At 50.8% G+C, this 25,599-nt stretch overlaps 1 protein-coding gene and 1 long non-coding RNA gene across 2 annotated transcripts in view; one reads left to right on the top strand and one right to left on the bottom strand.

The window, feature by feature from the left end:
* LOC139263511 (uncharacterized) overlaps positions 1 to 25,599 on the top strand; it is a 229,872-nt gene that overhangs the window by 160,610 nt on the left and 43,663 nt on the right. The window lies entirely within an intron of this gene.
* Positions 1 to 25,599, bottom strand: part of LOC139261938 (protein phosphatase 1 regulatory subunit 36) — an 82,814-nt gene that overhangs the window by 50,864 nt on the left and 6,351 nt on the right. Inside the window, exons 2-4 of the mRNA XM_070877106.1 lie at positions 18,825 to 19,046; positions 16,046 to 16,110; positions 171 to 251 (exon numbers count right to left, since the gene is read on the bottom strand). Coding sequence (XP_070733207.1) covers positions 171 to 251; positions 16,046 to 16,110; positions 18,825 to 19,046 — 368 coding nt within the window. The remainder of the gene's footprint in view (positions 1 to 170; positions 252 to 16,045; positions 16,111 to 18,824; positions 19,047 to 25,599) is intronic.

Here is a 25,599-nt window from a genome sequence, read left to right as displayed (position 1 = left end):
CGAGATCGATAGAGTTTTGGTTATTAAGGGAATCAAGGTATATGGGGATTGTGCGGGAAGGTGGAGTTAAGGTAGAAGATTAGCCATGATCTTATTGAATGGCGGCAGGCTCGAGGGGCCGAATGGCCTGCTATTTCTCATGCCCTTATGTACTCAAGTCTCTCGCTCACTTGTGTTGGTCCAAGCTCTCCAGGATAGGTCGGATTTTGCTTACTGGCTTTCTATCTTTAACGTCTGGTGTCATCAGCAAGCTGAAAAACAAAAACATGGATTTTAAAATTGGCAGGAGCGAGAGATGGAGAGCAAGTGCGACCTTTGTGTCATACAACCTTTAAAAAAAAGAAAGCGCTTGCATTTCTATAGCGCCTTTCACCACCTGAGGATGTCCCAAAGCGCTTTACAGACAATAAAGTACTTTTTGAAGTGTAGTCACTGTTATAATGTAGAAAACATGGCAGCCAATTTGTGCACAGCAAGCTCCCAGAAACAGCAATAATGACCAGATAATTTTTTTTTGTAATGTTGATTGAGGGACAAATATTCTCTCTTCCCACCCCCGCATCGTTACCTCTGGTGTCCCCCAGGGATCTTTCCTTGGCCCCTCCTATTTCTCATCTACATGTTGCCCCTTGGTGACATCATCTGGAAACACAGCGTCAATTTCCACATGTACGCTGACACCCAGCTCTACCTCACCACCACTTCCCCCGACCCCTCCACGGTCTCTGAATTGTCAGACTGCCTGTCCCACATCCAGTTCTGGATGAGCAGAAATTTCCTCCAATTAAATATTGGGAAGACCAAAGACATTGTTTTCGGTCCCTGCCACAAACTCCTCTCCCCAACTTCTGTCTGAGGCTGACCCAGACGGTTCGCAACCTTGGTGTCAGATTTAATCCCGAAATGAGCTTCCGGCCACATATCCGCGCCATCACTAAGCCTGCTTATTTCCACCTCCATAACATCGCCCGTCTCCGCCCCCCCTGCCTCAGCTCATCCGCTGCTGAAATCCTCATCTATGCCTTTGTTACCTCTAGACTTGACTATTCCAACCTCCTAACTCGCACCAAGTCCCGTTCACCCATCACCTCGTTGACCTACATTGGCTCCAGTTAAGCAACGCCTCAATTTTAAGATTCTCATCCTTGCTTTCAAATCCCTCCACAGCCTCGCCCCTCCCTAAATCTGTAATCTCCTCCAGCCCCACAAACCCCTGATACTTCTGTACTCCTCCAATTCTGCCCTCTTGAGTATCCCTGATTATAATCATTCAACCATCGGTGGCCGTGCCTTCAGCTGCCTGGGCCACAAGCTCTGGAAATCCCTCCCTATGCCTCTCCTTCTTCCTTTAAGATGCCTCTAAAACCTACCTCTTTGGCCAAACTCATGGTTATCTACCCTAATTTCTCCTTTTGTGATTTGGTGTCAAATTATTTGTTTTATAACTCTCCTGTGAAGCACTTTGGGACATTTTACTACGTTAAAGGCGCTTTTAAAAAATTAATTCCTGGAATGTGGGTGTCACTGGCAAGGCTGGAATTTATTGCTCATCCCTAATTGCCCCTTGAGAAGGTGGTGGTGAGCCGTCTTCTTGAACCGCTGCAGTCCGTGTGGTGAAGGTGCTCCCACAGTGCTGTTAGGGAGGGAGTTCCAGGATTGTGACCCAGCGACGATGAAGGAACGGACGATATATTTCCAAGTCAGGATGATGTGTGACTTGGAGGGGAACGTGGAGGTGGTGGTGTTCCCATGCGCCTGCTGCCCTTGTCCTTCTAGGGGGTTGTTATAACTCAAATAAAGCAATGTGACTGAGTCCTGTAGACTTGAGTAAGTGTGCCCTTACTCTCTTTATTCTGACTCCAGAGTGCTGGCACAGCATGGGAGGCCTGCTTATATGCAATGCTCCCAAGGGATGCTGGGATCCCTTGGGACTCCCACAGATGCGCCCTCTAGTGGCGGTAGAATGCTGGTTACAAGATGTTGCATACATAACATCACTCCCCCCCCCCCCCCCCCCCCTCAAAGTCAAAAGTACACGATCTGGGGCTTTCCGCTCCCGAGTCGATCGTCTCGGTACAAACACAGGTGCAGGGGAGTTGGTTGGGCCTTCGTTGGGCTGCTGCACAGCTGGCTTTGCTGGGCTGCTGGGGTTGATGAGTTCAGCTTCGTGGTAAACCGTGTGTCGGTTGCCACTTGTGTGTCTATCGGAGGGTCAAAGTTGGTGGTGTCCACTTCAGGTTGCTTGTGGCTGTCTGTGAATCGCAGTTTGGTTTGGTCCAAATGCTTTCTGCAAGTTAGTCCATTTGCAAGTTTGACCTCAAACACCCTACTCCCTTCTTTGGCTACGACAGTGCCAGCAAGCCATTTGGGATCATGTCCATAGTTGAGTACAAATACAGGGTCATTGACTTCAATATCACATGACAAATTTGCGCGATCATGGTACATGCTTTGTTGATGTCGCCTGCCCTCGACATGATCCTGGAGATCAGGGTGGACTAGAAAGAGCCTTGTTTTGAGTGCCCTTTTCATGAGCCGTTCGGCAGGGGGGATCCCCGGTGAGTGAGTGGGGTCTTGTGTGGTAGCTAAGCAGGACTCGGGACAGGCAGGTCTGCAGAGAGCCTTCCGACACGCGTTTCAAGCTTTGCTTGATGGTTTGGACTGCCGCTCTGCCTGGCCGTTAGATGCGGGCTTGAACGGGGAAGATGTGAGGTGCTTGATCCCATTGCAGGTCATGAATTCCTTGAATTCAGCGCTGGTGAAGCACGGCCCATTGTCGCTGACAAGGACATCAGGCAGGCTGAGCATGGCAAACATGGCTCGTAGGCTTTCGATGGTGGCAGTGGACGTGCTTACAGACATTATTACACACTCAATCCATTTAGAATAAGCATCCACAACAACCAAAAACATTTTGCCTAGAAATGGGCCAGCGAAGTCAACGTGGATCCTCGACCACGGTTTGGAGGGCCATGACCACAAATTTAACGGTGCCTCCCTGGGGGCATTGCTCAGTTGAGAGAGCAAGTGGCGCACGCAAGACTCCAAATCTGAGTCGATGCCGGGCCACCACACGTGGGATCTGACTATAGCTTTCATCATTACTATGCCTGGGTGGGTACTGTGTAGGTCGCGTATGAATGTTTCCCTGCCCTTCTTAGGTAAAACCACGTGACTACCCCACAAAAGACAGTCCGTCGGTATGGACATTTCGTCTTTGCGCCACTGGAACGGCTTGATCCCTTCATGCATCTCCGCTGGGACATTGGACCAGCTCCCATGGAGGTCACAGTTTTGTACAAGGGACAGTAAAGGACCCTGGCTGGTCCAGGTCCTGATCTGGCGGGCCGTAACAGGTGACTTTTCGTTTTCAAATGCATCCATCACTAAGAGCAAGTCTGCAGGCTGTGCCATTTCCACCCCGGTGGTGGGCAATGGTAGCCGACTGAGAGCATCAGTACAGTTCTCTGTTCCTGGCCTGTGGCGGATTATATAGTTATATGCAGACAACGTGAGCGCCCATCTTTGGATGCAAGCAGAGGTATTGGTATTAATACCTTGCTCTCTGAGAATAGCAATATAAGCGGCTTATGGTCAGTTTCTAACTCGAACTTAAGCCCAAACAGATACTGGTGCATTTTTTTACCCCGTAAACGCATGCCAAAGCTTCTTTTTCAATCATGCTGTAGGCCCTTTCGGCCTTGGACAAACTCCTGGCGCATAAGTGAACAGTTGCAATGTTCCCAATTGTTGTAACACACACCCGACCCTGTACGAAGACGCATCGCAAGCTAGCACTAAACATTTACATGGGTCATACAGAACAAGCAGTTTGTTGGAACATAACAGATTTCTGGCTTTCTCAAAAGCATTCTCTTGTGATTTCTCCCATAGCCAGTCATCTCCCTTGCGTAGTAACACATGTAGAGATTCTAGCAAGGTGCTTAACCTGGGTAGGAAATTACCAAAATAATTGAGGAGTCCCAGGAACGACCACAGCTCCGTCACATTCTGTGGTCTTGGCGTGTTCTTGATGGCCTCTGTCTTGGCGTCGGTGGATCTGATTCCGTCTGCCGCGATTCTTCTCCCTAAGACCTTGACCTCTGGCGCCAGGCAAACACACTTCGAGCGTTTCAACCTGAGTCCCACACGATCTTGCCTACTTAGAACCTCTTCCAGGTTCTGCAAGTGTTCGATGGTGTCCCGATCAATATGTCGTCCTGGAAAACCATGGTGCACGGAACCAACTTTAGCAGATTTTCCATGCTCCTTTGAAAAATAGCCGCGGCCAATCGAATCCCAAAGTGGCATCTATTGTAGATGAACAGACCTTTGTGCGTGTTGATGCAGGTGAGGCCTTTCGAAGATTCCGCCAGCTCCTGCGTCATGTAGGCCGAGATCAGGTCCAACTTGGTGAACGTCTTCCCTCCTGCCAGCGTTGCAAATAGGTCGTTTGCCTTGGGTAGCGGGTACTGGTCCTGCAGCGAAAAACGGTTAATCGTTACTTTATAGTCCCCACAAATTCTGACCATGCCACCACCCTTGAAAACCAGAAGAATTGGACTGGCCCAATTGTTGAACTCAACCGGCGCGATGATGCCATCTTGTTGCAGCCTGTCCAGCTCGATCTCCACTTTCTCTCGCATCATGTATGGCACTGCACGTGCCTTGTGGTGGATGGGCCGTGTACCGGGAACCAAGTGGATCTGCACCTTCACCCCAGAGAAATTCCCAATGCCTGGCTCAAACAACGATGGGAACTTGCTCAGAACCATCATAGGAGACTTTTACTGCTGCACTGCTAATTACAGGGATCAGCTCTTTAGCGAAAGTTCTCAGCTTGGTATGAATAGGGCTCAGCTTGGGCCTTTGTGCCTTGTTGCACCACAGCCGCTCAAAGGCCTTTTTGCTCATGATAGACTGACTCGTACCCGTGTCCAGTTCCATGGATATTGCAATTACATTCAGTTCAACTTTTAACATGATCGGTGGACATTTCGTGGTGAAGGTGTGTACCCCGTACAATTCTGCCTCCTCGGTTCAAGTCTCTAGTTCAGTTTGATCCACCATGGATCGATCTTCCTCTGCAATGTGGTGGTTTGCAGGGTTTGCAGCTCATCTGCACCTTCGCTGGAGGTGTCCCATTGTTCCACAGCCTTTGCACGCATAGTGTTTGAAGCTGCATTGATGGGCTCGATGATCACCACCGCAGCGCCAACAAGGTGCTAATTGCCTCGCATTCACACTTGAAGGCGGACTCTGGGTCATCTGAGGTCGTGCAGCCGCAGGCGTGTACGTTCTGCCATATGTATTCCTGCATGAAAACGACGTTACTTTGTATACAATATTTGCCGATGCATCTTCATCCTGCAAAATTAGTTTGGTGTTATTGCTGGTGGACATAAATTCCTGGGCTATCGTTATGGTTTTGCTCAGGTTCGGTGTTTCAACAGTCAATAGTTTGCGAAGGATAACCTCATGGCCAATGCCAAGCGCAAAAAGGTCTCTCAGCATTTGCTCCAGGAATCCATCGAATTCGCAATGTCCTGCAAGGCGCCTTAGTTCGGCGACGTAGCTCGCCACTTCCTGGCCTTCAGACCGTTGACTTGTTTAAAATCGATACCTTGCCATCAGAACGCTCTCCTTCGGATTTAGGTGCTCCCAGACCAGTGTACACAGTTCTTCATACGATTTGGTTGTTGGTTTCACCGGAGCAAGAAGATTCTACATGAGGCCATCGGTTGTTGCCCCGCAGACAGTGAGGAGGATCGCCCTTCATCTGGCAGTGCTCTCATTCCCTTCCAACTTGTTGGCCACGAAGTATTGATCGAGTCGCTCCATGAAGGCTTCCCAATCGTTACCTTCTGAGAATTTCTCCATGCTACCAACAGTTCTCTGCATTTTCACGTGATGGTTTGTTATCTATTACTCGTCACCAGTTGTTATGTCTCAAATAAAGCAATGTGACTGAGTACTGTAGACTTGAGTACATGTGACCCTAGTCTCTTTATTCTGACTCCAGGGTGCTGGCATGGCATGGGAGGCATCCAGCCAAGTGGACAGTATTCCATCACACTCCTGACATGCTTTGTAGATGGTGGAAAGGCTTTGGGGAATCAGGATGTGAGACACTAGCCACAGAATACCCAGCCTCTGACCTGCTCTTGTTACCACAGTATTTATGTGGTGGATCCAGTTACGTTTCTGGTTAATGGTGACCCCCAGGATGTTGATAGTGGGGGATTCGGCGATGGTAATACCATTGAATGTCAAGGGGCGGTGGTTAGACTCTCGCTTGTTGGCGATGGTCATTGCCTGGCACTTGTGTGGCGCGAATGTTACTTACCACTTATCAGCCCAAGCCTGAATGTTGTCCAGGTCTTGCTGCATGTGGGCACGGACTGCTCCATTATCTGGGCAGTTGCGAATGGAACTGCACACGGTGCAATTATCAGCGATCATCGCCACTTCTGACTTTATGATGGAGGGAAGGTCATTGATGAAGCAGCTGAAGATGGTTGGGCCGAGGACACTGCCCTGAGGAACTCCTGCAGCGATGTCCTGGGGCTGGGATGATTGACCTCCAACCACCACAACCATCTTCCTTTGTGCTAGGTATGACTCCAGCCAGTGGAGAGTTTTCCCCCTGATTCCCATTGACTTCAGTTTTACTCGGGCTCCTTGATGCCACATTCGATGTCGAGGACAATCACTCTCACCTCACTTCTGCAATTCAGCTCTTCTGTCCATGTTTGGACCAAGACTGTAATGAGGTCTGGAGCCGAGTGGTCCTGGCGGAACCCAAAGTGAGCATCGGTGAGCAGGTTATTGGTAAGTGCCACTAGATGCCAGTGTTGTAGCTATATTGGAACAGCTTGGCTAGAGGCGCAACTAATTCTGGAGCACAGGTCTTCAACACAAGAGCTGGGATGTTGATGGGATCCAAAAGCCTTTGCTGTATCCAGTGCACTCAGCCGTTTCTTGATATCACGTGGAGTGAATCGAATTGGTTAAAGACTGGCTTCTGTGATGGTGGGGACCTCAGGAGGAGGCTGATATGGATTAGTCACTCAGCACTCCTCTGCCCAGTCTGGCAGTTATGTCCTTCAGGACTCGGCCAGCTCGGTCAGTATTGGTGCTACCGAGCCACTCTTGGTATTGGACATTGAAGTCCCCCACCCAGAGTACATTCTGTGCCCTTGCTACTCTCAGTGCTTCTTCCAAGTGGTGTTCAACATGGAAGGGTACTGATTCATCAGCTGAGGGAGGGCAGTAGGTGGTAATCAGCAGGAGGTTTCCTTGCCCATGTTGGACCTGGAGCCATGAGACTTCATGTGGTCCAGAGTCAATGTTGAGGGCTCCCAGGGCCACTCCCTCCTTCCTGACTGTATGCCACTGTGCTGCCACCCCTGGTGGGTCTGTCCTGCCGGTGGGACAGGACATTCCCAGGGATGGTGATGGAGGAGTCTGGGACATTGGCTGAAAGGTAAGATTCTGTGAGTATGACAATGTCAGGCTGTTGCTTGACTAGTCTGTGGGATAGCTCTCCCAATTTTAGCACGTCCCCAGATGTTAATGAGGAGGACTTTGCCGGGCCGACTGGGCTGTGTGTGCCATTGTCGTGTCCGTAGCCAGTGCCGAGGTCAATGCCAGGTGGTCCGTCCAGTTTTATTCTTGTCGGGGTTTGTTACAACTGATTGGCTCGCTAGAGCGATTCAGAGCACAATTAAGAGTCAACCACATTGCTGTGAGTCTGGAGTCACATATCGGCCAGACCAGGTAAGGGCGGCAGATTTGATTTCCTTCCCTTAGTGAACCAGATGGGTTTTTACAACATGGTCACCATTATTAACACTCGCCTTTTATTACAGATTTATTTACTTAACTGAATTTAAACTCCCCAGCTGTCGTGGTGGGATTTGAACTCGCGTCTACGGATCATCAGTCCAGGCCTCTGGATTCCTGGTCAAGTAGCAGAACCACTGTGCTACCGTTCCCTCTATAAATACCACTTGCTGTTGTTGTAAACAAGGTAGGATCTCTCTTTCCAGAGGCACAGCAACTCACCCACATTGCGTTGGTAACCTCATTAACATTCTCAGTCGATGAAATGATAGTGTGTCACACTGATGCTGTAAAATTTACACAGGGACAGTGCCGTCATAGGATCACAGAAATTTACAGCACGGAAGGAGGCCATTCCGGCCCATCGTGTCCGCGTCGGCCGACAAAGAGTCATCCAGCCTAATCCCACCTTCCACCTTTTGGTCCATAGCTCTGCAGGTTAAGGCGCTTTAGAAACATAGAAACATAGAAAATAGGTGCAGGAGTAGGCCATTTGGCCCTTCGAGCCTGCACCACCATTCAATAAGATCATGGTTGATCATGCAACTTCAGGACCCCATTCCTGCTTTCTCTCCATACCCCTTGATCCCTTTAGCCGTAAGGGCCACATCTAACTCCCTTTTGAATATATCTAACGAACTGGTCTCAACAACTTTCTGTGGTAGAGAATTCCACAGGTTCACAATTCTCTGAGTGAAGAAGTTTCTCCTCATCTCAGTCCTAAATGGCTTACCCCTTATCCTTAGACTGTGTCCCCTGGTTCTGGACTTCCCCAACATTGGGAACATTCTTCCTGCATCTAACCTGTCCAATCCCGTCAGAATTTTATGTTTCTATGAGATCCCCTCTCATTCTTCTAAATTCCAGTGAATATAAGCCGAGTCGATCCAGTCTTTCTTCATATGTCTGTCCTGCCATCCCGGGAATCAGTCTGGTGCACATCCAAGTATCTTTTAAATGTGGTGAGGGTTTCTGCCTCTACCACCCTTTCAGGCAGTGAGTTCCAGACCCCCACCACCCTCTCGGTGAAACAAAATTCCCCTCAAATCCCCTCTCAACCTCCTACCAATTATTTTAAATTTATGCCCCCTTGTTAACTCCTCTGCTAAGGGAAATAGGTCCTTCCTATCCACTCTATCTAAGCCCCTCATAATTTTATACACCTCAATAAGGTCTCCCCTCAGCCTCCTCTGTTCCAAAAAAAACAAACCCAGCCTATCCAATCTGTCCTCATAGCTAAAATTCTCCAGTTCAGACAACATCCTCGTAAATCACCTCTGTACCCTCTCCAGTGCAATCACATCCCTCTTGTAATATGGTGACCAGAACTGCACGCAGTACTCCAGCTGCAGCCTAACCAGTGTTTTATACAGTTCAAGCATAACCCCCTGTTCTTATATTATATGCCTCGGCTAATAAAGGCAAGTATCCCGTATGCCTTCTTAACCAGCTTATCCACCTGACCTGCTACCTTCAGGGACCTGTGGACAAGCACTCCAAGGTCCCGCTGTTCTTCTACACTTCTCAGTGTCCTACCATTAAATGTGTATTCCTTTGCCTTGTTATCCCTCCCCAAATATATTACCTCACGGTATTACCAACCGCTCTGGAAAACCTCGCAGATTGCAATAAAACGGGAATTTCTATAAAGTGGGAAGCAATAAAATTCAAAGCAGGTCTGGTGCTCAGCAACCTTAATTTGCCTACATTTCTGACACGATCTCAAAAAGCTGAATCCAGTAAATAGCATCTTGCAAAAATGCTCGGGTGTTGGTGAGTTTTTTAATGCTTCGTAGAATTCCGTGCTTTTTTTTTTGAGCCCCAGTGGAGGTCGGATGTCATCGACCGCCGCACTTTGCCTGTCGCTGGATAAAATGCGTCAAACGGTCTTGTCACATTGGTGAAGGCGATGTGGGTGGATACTCTGCTAACAAACCGGCAACATCCCCTCAATCTGTGCTTCAACAGTCAGACTGTCACTGGCTGCTTTTCCAAACACAGCCTTTGTTGTCAGCAAGGAACTGTCTCACCTTCCAGAGCCAGAGGTACTTGTTTGATGCTTCAAAGCTTTCCATGCCTGGGGTTCCTAAGCAAGCTTATTGGTTTCAGCCATTGAGCAGGACTTCCTGAGCTCTTTTAGACAAAACCACTCAAGCAGTGATTCATCATCATTGAATATTGATACGTCCTTACTACACAGTATAAATGCACACGAGGCCCATGCTTGAGAGAAGGTCAGTCTGTGACCTGTCCTTTATTCCTTAGCACTCAAGTGATGAAGGTGGGTGGAGCTTCCCCTTTTATACCTGAAGGTCCAGGTTAGGAGTGTCTCCCACCTAGTGGTCAGTGTTCTCACGGTGTACAACTTAGTTAGGTCAGTTTATACATGGGTTACAATGCTGGTTGAATACATGACATCACCTCCCCCCCCCCCCAAAGTCTTATTGGGATCACAGGTTGAGTCTCTCTGGTGGTTTATGCTCCCTTGTAGAGCGCCTGAGTTGGGGCTCCAGTTGTTGGGCGCTGACCTGAGTGTCTGCTGTTTGCAGTGCCTCAGGCCTGTCCGGACTGCCCACAGTGACTGGGCTCTCCTCCCTTTGGTTCTGGTGTTCGGTCACCTGTGGTGGAGTGAACTCTATATCGTGTTCTTCCTCTGCTTCTTCTATGGGGTTGCTGAACCTCCTTTTTATTTGATCCACATGTTTGCGGCAGATTTGTCCATTGGTAAGTTTAACTACCAGAATCCTATTTCCCTCTTTGGTAATCACAGTGCCATTTGGGCCCTGCAGCGTAGTTGAGGACAAAAACACGATCATTTACATCAATACATCGCTCCCTCGCATTCCTGTCATGGTAGTGATATTGTGACTGGCGCCTGCTCTCGACAATTTCTTTCATGGTGGGGTCTATAAGGGATAATCGGGTTTTGAGCGTCCTTTTCATTAGTAGCTCTGCGGGTGGAACCCCTGTGAGCGAGTGTGATCGGGATCTATAGGGAACCCCCTTGGAATCTGAGCATCCCCTGTTTGATTATCTGCACTGCTCGTTCTGCCTGGCCGTTTGAGACCGGCTTGAACGGTGCCGTTCTAATATGGTTAATTCCATTGCCTGCCATGAAGTCCTGGAATTCAGTGCTTGTGAAGCATGGGCCATTGTCGCTGACCAAGATGTCCGGTAGACCGTGGGCGGCGAACATTGCCCATAGACTTTCTACCGTGGCAGAAGATGTGCTTGAATTTAAAATGTCACACTTGATCCATTTGGAGTAGGCGTCTACTACAACCAAAAACATTTTCCCCATGAAAGGACCTGCGTAGTCCACATGGATGCGTGACCAAGGCTTGGCGGGCCATGGCCAGGGGCTAAGGGGGGCTTTCCTGGGCGCATGGCCCAGCTGGGCACACGTGTTGCACCTGTGAACACAAAGTTCCAGATCTGCGTCTATCCCTGGCCACCAAACGTGTGACCTGGCAATTGCCTTCATCGTGACAATGCCCGGGTGCCCATTGTGGAGTTCTCTGATGAACACCTCTCTGCCCATCTGGGGCATGACTACGCGGTTTCCCCACAGTAGGCAATCGGCCTGAATTGAGAGTTCATCCTTGCGCCTGTGAAATGGTTTAAATTTCTCAGGGCATACTCTGTACGTGGCTGCCCAGTCCCCATTCAGGACACATTTCTCTATTTGTCCAGACTTTAATCTGACGGGCTGTCACGGGTGAGCCTTCGCTTCCGAAAGCTTCAACAGCCATGACCATCTCAGCACTATGCTCGGTAGCCCCCTCAGTGGTGGCTAGTGGGAGCCTGCTGAGTGCATCGGCGCAGTTTTCGGTGCCCGGTCTGTGCCGAATTGTGTAGTCATAGGCAGCTAACGTGAGTGCCCACCTCTGTATGCGGGCCGATGCGTTTGCATTTATGGCCTTGTTGTCGGCCAAAAGGGACGTTAGGGGTTTGTGATCTGTCTCCAGCTCAAATTTCCTGCCAAACAGGTACTGGTGCATTTTCTTTACCGCATATACACATGCGAGCGCCTCCTTTTCTACCATCCCGGAGCCTCTTTCTGCCTGGGACAGACTTCTGGAGGCATAAGCTACCGGCTGTAACTGACCCTTGGCATTGACATGCTGCAACACACACCCGACACCATAGGACGACGCATCGCACGTTAACACAAGTTTCTTACATGGGTCATATAGCGTTAACAGATTGTTGGAACATAACAAATTGCGTGCTCTATTAAAAGCCCTTTCCTGGCTGTCCCCCCAGACCCATTCGCGACCTTTGCATAGCAGCACGTGTAGCGGCTCTAGCAGCGTGCTCAATTTGGGAAGAAAGTTACCAAAATAGTTCAGGAGCTCCAGGAACGAACGCAGCTCCGTCGTGTTACGGGGTCTAGGTGCTCTCTGGATCGCTTCTGTCTTGGATGCAGTAGGGCTGATCCCGTCTGCTGCTACCCTCATCCCCAGGAATTCTACCTCTGGAGCTAGGAAGACGCACTTCGCCTTTTTCAGTCGCAGCCCTACCCGGTCCAATCTGCATAGCACCTCCTCCAGGTTGTGGAGGTGTTCTTCAGTATCGTAACCCGTAATGAGGATGTCGTCCTGAAAAACCACCGTCCCTGGAATCGACTTGAGGAGGCTTTCCATATTTCGCTGGAAGATCGCGGCGGCCGAGCGAATCCAGAACGGACATCTGTTGTACTCAAACAACCCCTTGTGTGTCGTGATGGTGGTCAGCTTCTTCGACTCACTCGCCAGCTCCTGGGTCATGTAAGCTGAAGTCAGGTCCAATTTTGAAAAAAGTTTGCCACCGGATAGCGTCGCAAAGAGGTCCTCCGCTCTCGGTAGCGGGTACTGGTCTTGGAGTGACACCCGATTGATGGTGGCCTTGTAATCGCCACATATCCTGACCGACCCATCCGCCTTGAGCACCGGCACAATTGGGCTCGCCCAGTCATTGAATTCGACTGGCGAGATGATGCCTTCCCTCAACAGGCGGTCCAATTCGCCTTCTATCTTTTCCCGCATCACGTACGGCACCGCTCTGGCCTTGTGGTGTACTGGCCTGGCGTCCGGGTTTATGTGAATCATTACCTTGGCCCCCATGAAAGTGCCAATGCCGGGTTGAAATAATGAGTCAAATTTGTCCAGGACCTGTGAGCATGATACTCGCTCCACAGAGGAAATTGCATTGACATCGCCCCATTTCCAGTTCATGACAGCAAGCCAACTCCTCCCCAGTAGTGCGGGACCATCCCCTGGGACAATCCAGAGTGGCAACCTGTTCTCCAAATCTTTGTGGGTCACGACTGCCTAGCACCGGAATGATCTGCTTTGTGTAAGTCCGTAGCTGTGCGTCAATCGGCGATAATTTTGGCCTCCTGGCCTTGGATGCCCACAACTTTTCGAACTGTTTGATACCCATCAGGGACTGGCTGGCCCCCGTGTCTAACTCCATTGATACTGGGATGCCATTGAGGAGCACTTTCATCATTATCGGTGGCGTCCTGGTATATGAACTGTATACGTGCTCCACATGAACTCGCTGAACTTCAGCTTCCAGCGATTTCCCCCAGTGTCCATTTCTGCAATTTCTGCAGGTATTTTGCTCATCTCTGCAAACTCCGGCTGAATGTATGCCTCCACGCCTCCAGCATGAGTTGCGGTTTGAAACAAAAGGTCCCTTGCCAGTCGATCGTCCCTGACTGCCCCTGTTATTGTCCTTGAATGCACCATTAACAGGTGTTGATGGCCCCATTACTGGCCACATTGTCCCTTGCAATGGCGTGAATCGCTGTTCAGCTTTCCATTGTCTCTGTCGAACTCCCCCTCTGGGTTCGACTACATGCTGGGGCATGCCTGACTGCCCTTGTCTGCCTGGAGAACTGTGTGCTGCTTTAACAATGTTGAATCTCTGTCCCAACCATTCCTTAACACAGTACCTCTCGTCTGTTCTGCTAGTGGCCATGCTCGCGTGGTTTAAATCCCAGTTTCTTGTCGCCATTGATACGTCCTTACTCCACAGTATAAATGCACACGGGGCCCATGCTTGAGAGGTCAGTCTGTGACCTGTCCTTTATTCCTTAGCACTCAAGTGATGAAGGTGGGTGGAGCTTCCCCTTTTATACCTGAAGGTCCAGGTTCGGAGTGTCTCCCACCTCGTGGTCAGTGTTCTCACGGTGTACAACTTAGGTCAGTTTATACATGGGTTACAATGCTGGTTGAATACATGACAAATATCATACTTTCACACTCTCCATTCCAATCACGGTCCTTATTTTTCACCCCCAGTCCTTCTGGGGGAAAGAAAAACTGAACTGAGGGAGATTTAATTGGGGACTGAGGGGAGATAAAATTATGAGAGGCCTAGATAGAGTGGATCGGAAGGACCTATTTCCCTTAGCCGAGGGGTCAACAACCAGGGGGCATAGATTCAAAGTTGTTGGTAGAAGGATTAGAAGGGAGATGAGGAAAAATGTTTTCAACCAGAGGGTGGTGTGGGTCTGGAACTCACTGCCTGAAAGGGCAGTAGGAGCAGAAACCCTCACATTTAAAAAGTACTTTGATGTGCAAATAAAGTCATAATCTACAGGGCTACGGACCGAGTGCTAGAAGGTGGGATTAGGCTGGATAGTTCTTTTTCGACCGGCATGGACACGATGGGCTGAATGGCCTCCTTCTGTGTCGTAATTGTTTGTGATTCTATGATTCAAGACGTCCGCTTTTCATTTCCGAATTCTAGAAACCTGAGATTCAGAAATGCAGTGCTTCTGTGTGACAAGCATTTAAATCCTTAATACAGCCACACTGGTCACATGATCAACACTGGTCCAATCATCCACACTGGTCACATGATCCACACTGGTCCAATCATCCACACTGGTCACATGATCCACACTGGTCCAGTCATCCACACTGGTCACATGATCAACACTGGTCCAATCATCCACACTGGTCACATGATCCACACTGGTCCAATCATCCACACTGGTCACATGATCAACACTGGTCCCCACAGCAACGAGTCACAGTGCTTTTTCTGTTGAGCCCTGTGGAAGAGCAATTCGATCTCCACACGTCGTGGACAAGCATTGAAGGTGACTGGACACCAGGTCACATTAGTTCTTAGGCACGTTGACCAATGAACCCCATCACATTGCAAGGTGAAAGTTTCAAGTTCAAAGGTGAGGAAGGTCAGCGTGTCAGACTGGAAACAGTGCGAGAAATGGCGGAGCAGGCTCGAGGGACCGTATGGTCTCCTCTTGCTCCTATTTCTTATGTTCTTAACACTTACAGCAGCAACAACCTGCAATTCTATAGCGGCTTTAACATAGTAACATGTCCCAAGGCATGTCACAGGGGCATAATCGACAAAAATTGACACTAAGCCAAAGGAGGAGATATTAGGACAGGTGACCAAATGCTTGGTCCAATAAGCAGGTTTTGGGGAGCATCTTAAAGGAGTAGAGGTGGAGAGAGGTTTAGGGAGGGAATTCGAAAGAAAGAAAAAAGACTTGCATTTCTATAGCGTCTTTCACGACCACCAGACGTCTCAAAGCGCTTTACAGACAATGAAGTATTTTTGGAGTGTTGTTATTGTTGTAATGTGGGAAACGCAGCAGCCAACTTGCGCTCAGCAAGGTCCCACAAACAGCAATGTGATAATCTGGTTTTGTTATGTTAATTGAGGGATAAATATTGGCCAGCATACCAGGAATAACTTCCCTCTTTGTCTTCGAAATAGTGCCACTTGAGAGAGCAGACAGGGACTCAGTTTAACGTTTCATCCGAAAGACGGCACCTCTGACAGTGCAGCACTCCCTCGGTACTACACTGGAGTGTCGGCCTAGAGTTATGTGCTCAAGTCCCAGGAGTGGGATCTAGAGCTTAGGGCCCAGGCAGCTGAAGGCATGGCCGCCAATGGTGGAGTGATTACAATCAAGGATGCACAAGAGGCGAGAATTGGAGGAGCGCAGACATATTGAAGACTTGTAGGGCTGGAGGGGTGAGGGAATAGAACACAAGAATGAGAATTCTAAAATCGAGGTATTGACGCACCGAGCGAAAATTCTTTCTTTCCTGACCCACGGGGACGTGAGCAGAAACCCCGTCAGTCTTTTCCCCAAACGATTGACCCAAAGCACCTGTAGAGGAGGAAGTCTGCAGGCAACGTTCGGCACTGAACGGGTTAAGTCACGTACCTGACTAACTCCAGTGTGTTTGTATCATTCTTCCAGACCCACGTTGCAGGTACTGCGGCAATCAGCTGTAAAAGAACACAATTCCAAAAATATATATACAATATTCGCAGCAAGATATTGAAAAATAAAGAATTACAGAGGGGAGGTGAAATTCAACTTCAGAGGGCGGAGATATGAGGGTTGCCAATTCTACAGGATTGCCCTGGAGTCTCCAGGAACTGAAGGGTAATCTCCTGCTGCGAGCAAACCCGGGAGAAAAATCATCTGGGCATTCAACAAAATGGTCTTTATTTCATTTTCTTTGATTGGTTGTCAAAATATTGGAGAGGCAGAAATCGGCTGTTTGACTGACAGTTAAAATGAATCCAATTGGGTAACACAGTCTGCTCCCTTTCCAATTGGCCGTGCAAAGGCAATGCACCCGGAGGATGGACCAATGGCAGGAGTGCTGGGAGGCGGGACTATTTGAGGTCGGAGATCGAACCCAGAATCCAGAGAGGGTTGGTAACCCAAAATACACCCCAACTGAAGGCAGTCGGTCTCTGGGTACATAACGGGCGGTGGATCAGTCCCAGGGTGTATAACAGGTGGGGATTGGTCCCGGGGTGTATAACGGGCGGGGGATAGGTCCCGGGGTGTATAACGGACGGGGATCGGTCCTGATTTTGGGTATCTGTAAAGCATGCACTCCCATGTTCCGCCACCAGAGAGCGCATCCCCTGAAATCCCAAGGGATCCCAGCATCCCTTGGGAGCACTGTACATAAGCCGGCCCCTAAGGCCTGTTCCTCACTCTGGAGTGTCTTAATAAAGACTGAGGTCACTCTTACTTTAACCTCCCTGTGTGCAGTCTCATCTGTGTTAGGAACACAATAACTGGCGACGAGTATATGAATCCAATGCAAAGATGCAGAAAACTGTGGGCACCCTGGAGAAGTTCTCGGAGGGTGAGGACTGGGAAGCATATGTCGAATGGCTAGACCAGTACTTTGTAGCCAACGAGCTGGACAGAGAAGGAAGCGCTGCAAAAAGGAGAGCGGTCCTCCTCACGGTCTGCGGGGCACCGACCTACAGCCTCATGAAGAATCTTCTGGCTCCAATGAAACCCACAGATAAGTCGTATGAGGAGCTGTGTACACTGGTTCGGGAGCATCTTAACCCGAGGGAGAGCGTGCTGATGGCAAGGTATCGGTTCTACACGTGCCAGCGATCTGAAGGTCAGGAAGTGGCGAGCTACGTCGCCGAGCTAAGGCGACTTGCAGGACAATGCGAGTTTGATGGCTACCTGGAGCAGATGCTCAGAGACTTTTTGTACTGGGCATTGGCCACGAGACCATCCACGAAAACTTTTGACTGTAGAGACACCGACCCTCAGTAAGGCCATTGCATTAGCACAGACGTTTATGTCCACCAGTGATAACACCAAACAAATCTCTCAGGACACAAGTGCTAGCAATGTTCATAAATTAACTGGAACTGTGTTTGCGAGCAGAAATGTACAGGGCAGAAACCATGAGTCTGCAACTGCCAGCAAGCCTCAGGTGACCCAGATGGCTCAGAGCCCGCAACAAAGGATGAATGCAAGGCAATTGTTGGCGTTGTGGAGGCTTCCATTCAACCTATTCATGCAGCTTCAAAGGGTATGTTTGCAAGAGCTGTGGAACAATGGGGCACCTCCAACGAGCTTGCAGATGAGCTGCAAGCTCTGCAAAACCTGCTAACCACCACATGGCAGAGGAAGATCGGTCCATGGTGGATCAAAGCAATTTCGAGCCTCAGAGAGAGGAGGCAGATGCTGAAGTACACGGGGTGCACACATTTTTGACGAAATGTCCACCTATAATGCTAAAGGTAAAATTGAATCGCTTACCCATAGCCATGGAACTAGCCAATCCATCATGAGTAAAAAGATGTTTGAGAGACTGTGGTGCAACAAGGTACTCAGACCAGCCCTGAGCCCCATCCACACGAAACTGAGAACATACACCAAAGAGCTTTTCACTGTCCTGGGCAGCACCATGGTCAAGGTCACCTACGAGGGCACGGTGCACGAACTGCCACTCTGGATTGTCCCGGGCGATGGCCCCACACTGTTTGGAAGGAGCTGGCTGGGCAAAATCCGCTGGAACTGGGATGACATCCGAGCGCTATCACATGTCGATGAGGCCTCATGTACCCAGGTTCTTAACAAATTTCCTTCCCTTTTTGAGCCAGGCATTGGAATCTTTTCCGGGGCGGAGGTGCGGATCCACTTGGTCCCAGAGGCACGACCCATTCACCACAAGGCGCGAGCGGTACCTCACACGATGAGGGAGAGAGTGGAAATCAAGCTGGACAGGCTGCACTGTGAGGGCATCATCTCCCCAGTGGAATTCAGCGAGTGGGCCAGCCCGATTGTTCCAGTACTCAAAAGTGATGGCACGGTCAGGATTTGCGGCAATTATAAAGTAACTATTAATCGTTTCTTGCTACAGGACCAATTCCCGCTACCTAAGGGAGACGACCTATTTGCGATGATGGCAGGAGGCAAGACGTTCACCAAGCTCGACCTGACTTCAGCCTAAATGACACAGGAGCTGCAGGAGTCTTCGAAGGGCCTCACCTGCATCAACACACACAAGGGGCTGTTCATCTACAACAGATGCCCATTTTTAATTCGGTCGGCTGCAGCGATCTTCCAGAGAAACATGAAGAGCCTTCTCAAGTCGGTACCATGCACGGTGGTTTTTCAGGACGACATATTGGTCACGGGTTGGGACACTGTCGAGCACCAACAAAACCTGGAGGAGGTCCTCCAGCGACTGGATCGCATAGGGCTGCAGCTGAAGAGGTCGAAATACGTATTTATGGCAACAGGAGTGGAGTTTTGGGGGAGAAAGATCGTGGCGGACGACATTCGGCCCACAGACACCAAGACAGAGGTCATCAGGAACGCTCCCATGCCACAGAACGACATGGAGCTGCAGTCGTTTCTGGTACTCCTCAACTATTTTGGTAACTTCCTACGGGGTTAAGCACCTTACATGTGTTATTGCGTAAAGGTGAGAACTGAGTATGGTGGAAAAAAACAAGTAATTGCTTTTGAGAAAGCCAGAAACATTTTATGCTCCAACAAGCTGCTTGTATTGTATAACCCGTATAAAAGACTTGTGCTAGCATGTGATGCGTCGTCGTACGGAGCCGGGTGTGTATTACAACAAGCTAACGTTGTGGTGAAGTTGCAACCTGTCGCCTATGCCTCCAGGAGCTTGTCTAAGGCCGAGGGCGCCTACAGCATGATTGAGAAAGAGGCATGAGCGTGTTTGTTCGGGGTAAAGAAAATGCATCAGTATCTGTTTGGCCTCAAATTTGAGCTGGAAACCGATCACAAGCCCCTCATATCCCTGTTCGCTGAAAACAAGGGGATAAATACGAATGCCTCAGCCCGCATACAAAGGTGGGCACTCGCACTATCAGCGTATAACTATACCATCCACCACAGGCCAGGCACCGAGAACTGTGCGGATGCTCTCAGTTGGCTATCATTGCCCACCACGGGGGTGGAAATGGCGCAGCCTGCAAACTTGTTGATGGTGGCGCAGTCCGCAGACTTGTTGATGGTCACGGAAGCATTTAAAAATGATAAATCACCTGTCATGGCCTGCCAGATTAGGACTTGGACCAGCCAAGATCCTCTGCTGTCCCTAGTAAAAAAACTGTGTACTACATGGGAGCTGGGCCAGCATCCCCGTTGAAATGCAAGAGCTAATCAAGCCGTTCCAGCGGCGAAAGGACGAGCTGTCCATTCAGGCAGACTGCCTGTTGTGGGGTAACCGCATCGTGCTACCCAAAAAGGGCAGGGAGACGTTCCATCTCGGATCTCCACAGCACACAACCGCGTATAATAATGATGAAAGCGATAGCCAGATCCCACGTGTGGTGGCCCGGTATCGACTCTGACTTAGAGTCCTGTGTACAGCAATGCAGCGTGTGTGCTCAGTTGAGCAACGCGCCCAGAGAGGCACCACTAAGTTTGTGGTCCTGGCCCTCCAAACCATGGTCGAGGATCCATGTTGACTATGCGGGCCCGTTTCTCGGTAAAATGTTCCTGGTGGTGGTGGATGCCTTTTCAAAATGAATTGAATGTGAAATAATGTCGGGAAGCACTGCCACCGCCACCATTGAAAGCCTGAGGGCCATGTTTGCCACCCACGGCCTGCCTGACATACTGGTCAGTGACAACGGGCCATGTTTCACCAGTGCCGAATTTAAAGAATTCATGACCCGTAATGGGATCAAACATGTCACCTCGGCCCCGTTTAAACCAGCCTCCAATGGGCAGGCAGAGCGGGCAGTACAAACAATCAAACAGAGCCTCAAACAAGTCACAGAAGGCTCACTCCAAACCCGCCTGTCCCGAGTACTGCTCAGCTACCGCACGAGACCCCACTCGCTCACAGGGGTGCCCCCGGCTGAGCTACTCATGAAAAGGACACTTAAAACCAGACTCTCGCTGGTTCACCCCAACCTGCATGATCAGGTAGAGAGCAGGCGGCAGCAACAAAATGTAAACGATGGTCGCGCCACTGTGTCACGGGAAATTGATCTGAATGATCCTGTGTATGTGCTAAACTATGGACATGGTCCCAAGTGTTTCGCGGGCATGGTGATAGCTAAAGAAGGGAGTAGGGTGTTTGTAGTCAAACTAGACAATGGACAAATTTGCAGAAAGTACGTGGACCAAACGAGGCTGCGGTTCACAGACTGCCCTGAACAACCGACAGGCACCACCCTTTTCGAGCCCATAATACACACCCAAAGGATCAACAACACCAACCCGGACCAGGAAATCGAACCCATCACGCCCAACAGTCCAGCAAGGCCAGGCTCACCCAGCAGCCCTGCAGGGCCAACAACACGCCAGCCCAGCGAGGGCACAGCAAACACACCAGAACAGACATTTGTACCGAGGCGGTCCACCAGGGAAAGAAAGGCTCCCGACCGCCTCACCTTGTAAATAGTTTTCACTTTGCCTTTGGGGGGCGGGGGGGAGGAGTGATGTTGCATATCTGTAAAGCATGCACTCCCATGTTCCGCCACCAGGAAGTGTATCCCCTGAAGTCCCAAGGGATCCCAGCATCCCTTGGGAGCACTGTATATAAGCTGGCCCCTAAGGCCTGTTCCTCACTCTGGAGTGTTTTAATAAAGACTGAGGTCACTGTTACTTTCACCTCCCTGTGTGCAACCTCATCTGTATTCGGAACACAATACCGGGGTGTATAACGGGCGGTCGATTGGTCCAGGGTGTACAACGGTTGGGAATCGGTCCCGGGGTGTATAACGGGCGGTGGATCAGTCCCAGGGTGTATAACTGGCGGTGAATCGGTCCCGGGGTGTATAACGGGCGGTGAATCGGTCCCGGGGTGTATAACTGGCGGTGGATCGGTCCCGGGGTGTATAACGGGCGGTGGATCAGTCCCAGGGTGTATAACGGGCGGTGAATCGGTCCCGGGGTGTATAACTGGCAGTGGATCGGTCCCGGGGTGTATAACTGGCGGTGGATCGGTCCCGGGGTGTATAACGGGCGGGGGAACGGTCCCGGGGTGTATAACGGGCGGTGAATCGGTCCCGGGGTGTATAACGGGCGGTGGATCGGTCCCGGGGTGTATAACGGGCGGTGAATCGGTCCCGGGGTGTATAATGGGCGGTGAATCGGTCCCGGGGTGTATAACGGGCGGTGGATCGGTCCCGGGGTGTATAACGGGCGGTGAATCGGTCCCGGGGTGTATAACGGGCGGTGGATCGGTCCCGGGGTGTATAACTGGCGGTGGATCAGTCCGGGGTGTATAACGGGTGGGAATCGGTCCCGGGGTGTATAACGGGTGGAGGATTGGTCCCGGGGTGTATAACGGGCGGAGGATCGGTCCCGGGGTGTATAACTGGCGGTGGATCGGTACCGGGGTGTATAACGGGCGGTGGATCAGTCCCGGGGTGTATAACGGGTGGGGGATTGGTCCCAGGGTGTATAACGGGGGGAATCGGTCCCGGGGTGTATAACTGGCGGTGGATCGGTCCCGGGGTGTATAACTGGCGGTGGATCGGTCCCGGGGTGTATAACGGGCGGTGGATCAGTCCCGGGGTGTATAACGGGTGGGGGATTGGTCCCAGGGTGTATAACGGGTGGGAATCGGTCCCGGGGTGTATAACGGGTAGGAATCGGTCCCGGGGTGTATAACGGGTGGGGGATTGGTCCCGGGGTGTATAACGGGCGGGGATTGGTCCCGGGGTGTATAACGGGTGGGGGATTGGTCCCGGGGTGTATAACGGGTAGGAATCGGTCCCGGGGTGTATAACGGGTAGGAATCGGTCCCGGGGTGTATAACGGGTGGGGGATTGGTCCCGGGGTGTATAACGGGCGGGGATTGGTCCCGGGGTGTATAACGGGCGGGGATTGGTCCCAGGGTGTATAACGGGTGGGAATCGGTCCCGGGGTGTATAACGGGTGGGGATCGGTCCCGGGGTGTATAACGGGCGGTGGATCGGTCCCGGGGTGTATAACGGGTGGGGGATTGGTCCCGGGGTGTATAACGGGCGGGGATCGGTCCCGGGGTGTATAACTGACGGTGGATCGGTCCCGGGGTGTATAACGGGCGGGGATCGGTCTCAGTCCCGGGGTGTATAACGGGTGGGGGATCGGTCCCGGGGTGTATAACGGGCGGTGGATCGGTCCCGGGGTGTATAACGGGCGGTGGATCGGTCCCGGGGTGTATAACGGGTGGGAATCGGTCCCGGGGTGTATAACGGGCGGTGGATCGGTCCCGGGGTGTATAACGGGCGGTGGATCGGTCCCGGGGTGTATAACGGGCGGTGGATCGGTCCCGGGGTGTATAACTGGCGGTGGATCGGTCCCGGGGTGTATAACGGGTGGGAATCTGTCCCGGGGTGTATAACTGGCGGTGGATCGGTCCCGGGGTGTATAACGGGCGGTGAATCGGTCCCGGGGTGTATAACTGGCGGTGGATCGGTCTCAGTCCCGGGGTGTATAACGGGTGGGGGATCGGTCCCGGGGTGTATAACGGGCGGGGATCGGTCCCGGGGTGTATAACGGGCGGTGGATCAGTCCCGGGGTGTATAACGGGTAGGAATCGGTCCCGGGGTGTATAACGGGCGGTGGATCGGTCCCGGGGTGTATAACGGGTGGGAATCGGTCCCGGGGTGTATAACGGGTGGGGGATTGGTCCCGGGGTGTATAACGGGCGGTGGATCAGTCCCGGGGTGTATAACGGGTGGAGGATTGGTCCCGGGGTGTATAACGGGCGGAGGATCAGTCCCGGGGTGTATAACGGGTGGGGATCGGTCCCGGGGTGTATAACGGGTGGAGGATTGGTCCCGGGGTGTATAACGGGTGGAGGATCGGTCCCGGGGTGTATAACGGGTGGGGATCGGTCCCGGGGTGTATAGCGGGTGGGGATCGGTCCCGGGGTGTATAACGGGCGGTGGATCAGTCCCGGGGTGTATAACGGGTGGGGGATTGGTCCCGGGGTGTATAACGGGCGGGGATCAGTCGCGGGGTTTATAACGGGTGGGAATCGGTCCCGGGGTGTATAACGGGTGGGAATCGGTCCCGGGGTGTATAACGGGTGGGGGATTGGTCCCGGGGTGTATAACGGGTGGGAATCGGTCCTGGGGTGTGTAACGGGTGGGAATCGGTCCCGGGGTGTATAACGGGTGGGGGATTGGTCCCGGGGTGTATAACGAGCTGTCCCGGGGTGTATAACGGGTGGGGGAATTGGTCCCGGGGTGTATAACGGGCAGTCCTGGGGTGTATAACGGGCGGGGATCGGTCTCGGGGTGTATAATGGGCTGTCCCGGGGTGTATAACGGGCGGGGATTGGTCCCGGGGTGTATAACGGGCTGTCCCGGGGTGTATAACGGGTGGGAATCGGTCCCGGGGTGTATAATGGGCAGTCCCGGGGTGTATAACGGGCAGTCCTGGGGTGTATAACGGGCGGGGATCAGTCCTGGGGGATGGCATCAAACAGGAAATTAGGAATGTGTGCAATAAAGGTCATCATGGGCGACTTTAATCTACATATAGATTGGGCTCAACAAACTGGTAGCAATACGGTGGAGGAGGATTTCCTGGAGTATATAAGTGATGGTTTTCTAGACCAATATGTCTAGGGACCAACTAGAGGGCTGGCCACCCTAGACTGGGTATTGTATAATGAGAGAGGATTAATTAGCAATCTTGTTGTGCGAGGCCCCTTGGAGGAGAGTGACCATAACATGGTAGAATTCTTCATTAAGATGGAGAGTGAGACAGTTAATTTAGAGACGAGAGTCCTGAACGGAAAGAATGGTAACTTCGACGGTATGAGACGTGAATTGTCTAGGATAGACTGGCGAATGATACTTAAAGGGTTGACGGTGGATAGGCAATGGCAAACATTTAAAGATCACATGGATGAACTTCAACAATTGTACATCCCTGTCTGGCGTAAAAATAAAACGGGGAAGGTGGCTCAACCATGGCTAACAAGGGAAATTAAGGATAGTGTTAAATCCAAGGAAGAGACATATAAAGTGGTCAAAAAAAGCAGCAAACCTGAGGACTGGGAGAAATTTAGAATTCAGCAGAGGAGGACAAAGGGTTTAATTAGGAGGGGGAAAATAGAGTATGAGAGTAAGCTTGCAGGGAACATAAAAACTGACTGCAAAAGCTTCTACAGATACGTGAAGAGAAAAAGATTAGTGACGACAAATGTGGGTCCCTTACAAAGATTAGTGGGAAAGCGGGTTGTGTAGAGGACACAGAGAGGCTACAAAGAAATTTGGATGGGTTAAGCGAGTGGGCTAAGGTTTGGCAGATGGAATACAATGTCGGAAAATGTGAGGTCATCCACCTTGGGGGAAAAAAACAGTAAAAGGGAATATTATTTGAATGGGGAGAAATTACAACATGCTGCGGTGCAGAGGGACCTGGGGGTCCTTGTGCATGAATCCCAAAAAGTTAGTTTGCGGGTGCAGCAGGTAATCAGGAAGGCGAATGGAATGTTGGCCTTCATTGCGAGAGGGATGGAGTACAAAAGCAGGGAGATCCTGCTGCAACTGTACAGGGTATTGGTGAGGCCGCACCTGGAGTACTGCGTGCAATTTTGGTTGCCTTACTAAAGGAAGGATATACTAGCTTTGCAGGAGGTACAGAGACGATTCACTAGGCTGATTCCAGAGATGAGGGGTTTACCTTATGATGATAGATTGAGTAGACTGGGTCTTTACTCATTGGAGTTCAGAAGGATGAGGGGTGATCTTATAGAAACATTTAAAATAATGAAAGGGATAGACAAGATAGAGGCAGAGAGGTTGTTTCCACTGGTCGGGGAGACTAGAACCAGGGGGCACAGCCTCAAAATACGGGGGAGCCAATTTAAAACCGAGTTGAGAAGGAATTTCTTCTCCCAGAGGGTTGTGAATCTGTGGAATTCTCTGCCCAGGGAAGCAGTTGAGGCTACCTCATTGAATGTATTAAAATCACAGATAGATAGATTTTTAACCAATAAGGGAATTAAGGGT

The sequence above is a fragment of the Pristiophorus japonicus genome, chromosome 4, assembly GCF_044704955.1.
Source record: "Pristiophorus japonicus isolate sPriJap1 chromosome 4, sPriJap1.hap1, whole genome shotgun sequence".
NCBI lineage: Eukaryota > Metazoa > Chordata > Chondrichthyes > Pristiophoridae > Pristiophorus > Pristiophorus japonicus.
This window is presented reverse-complemented; position numbering and strand designations above follow the sequence as displayed.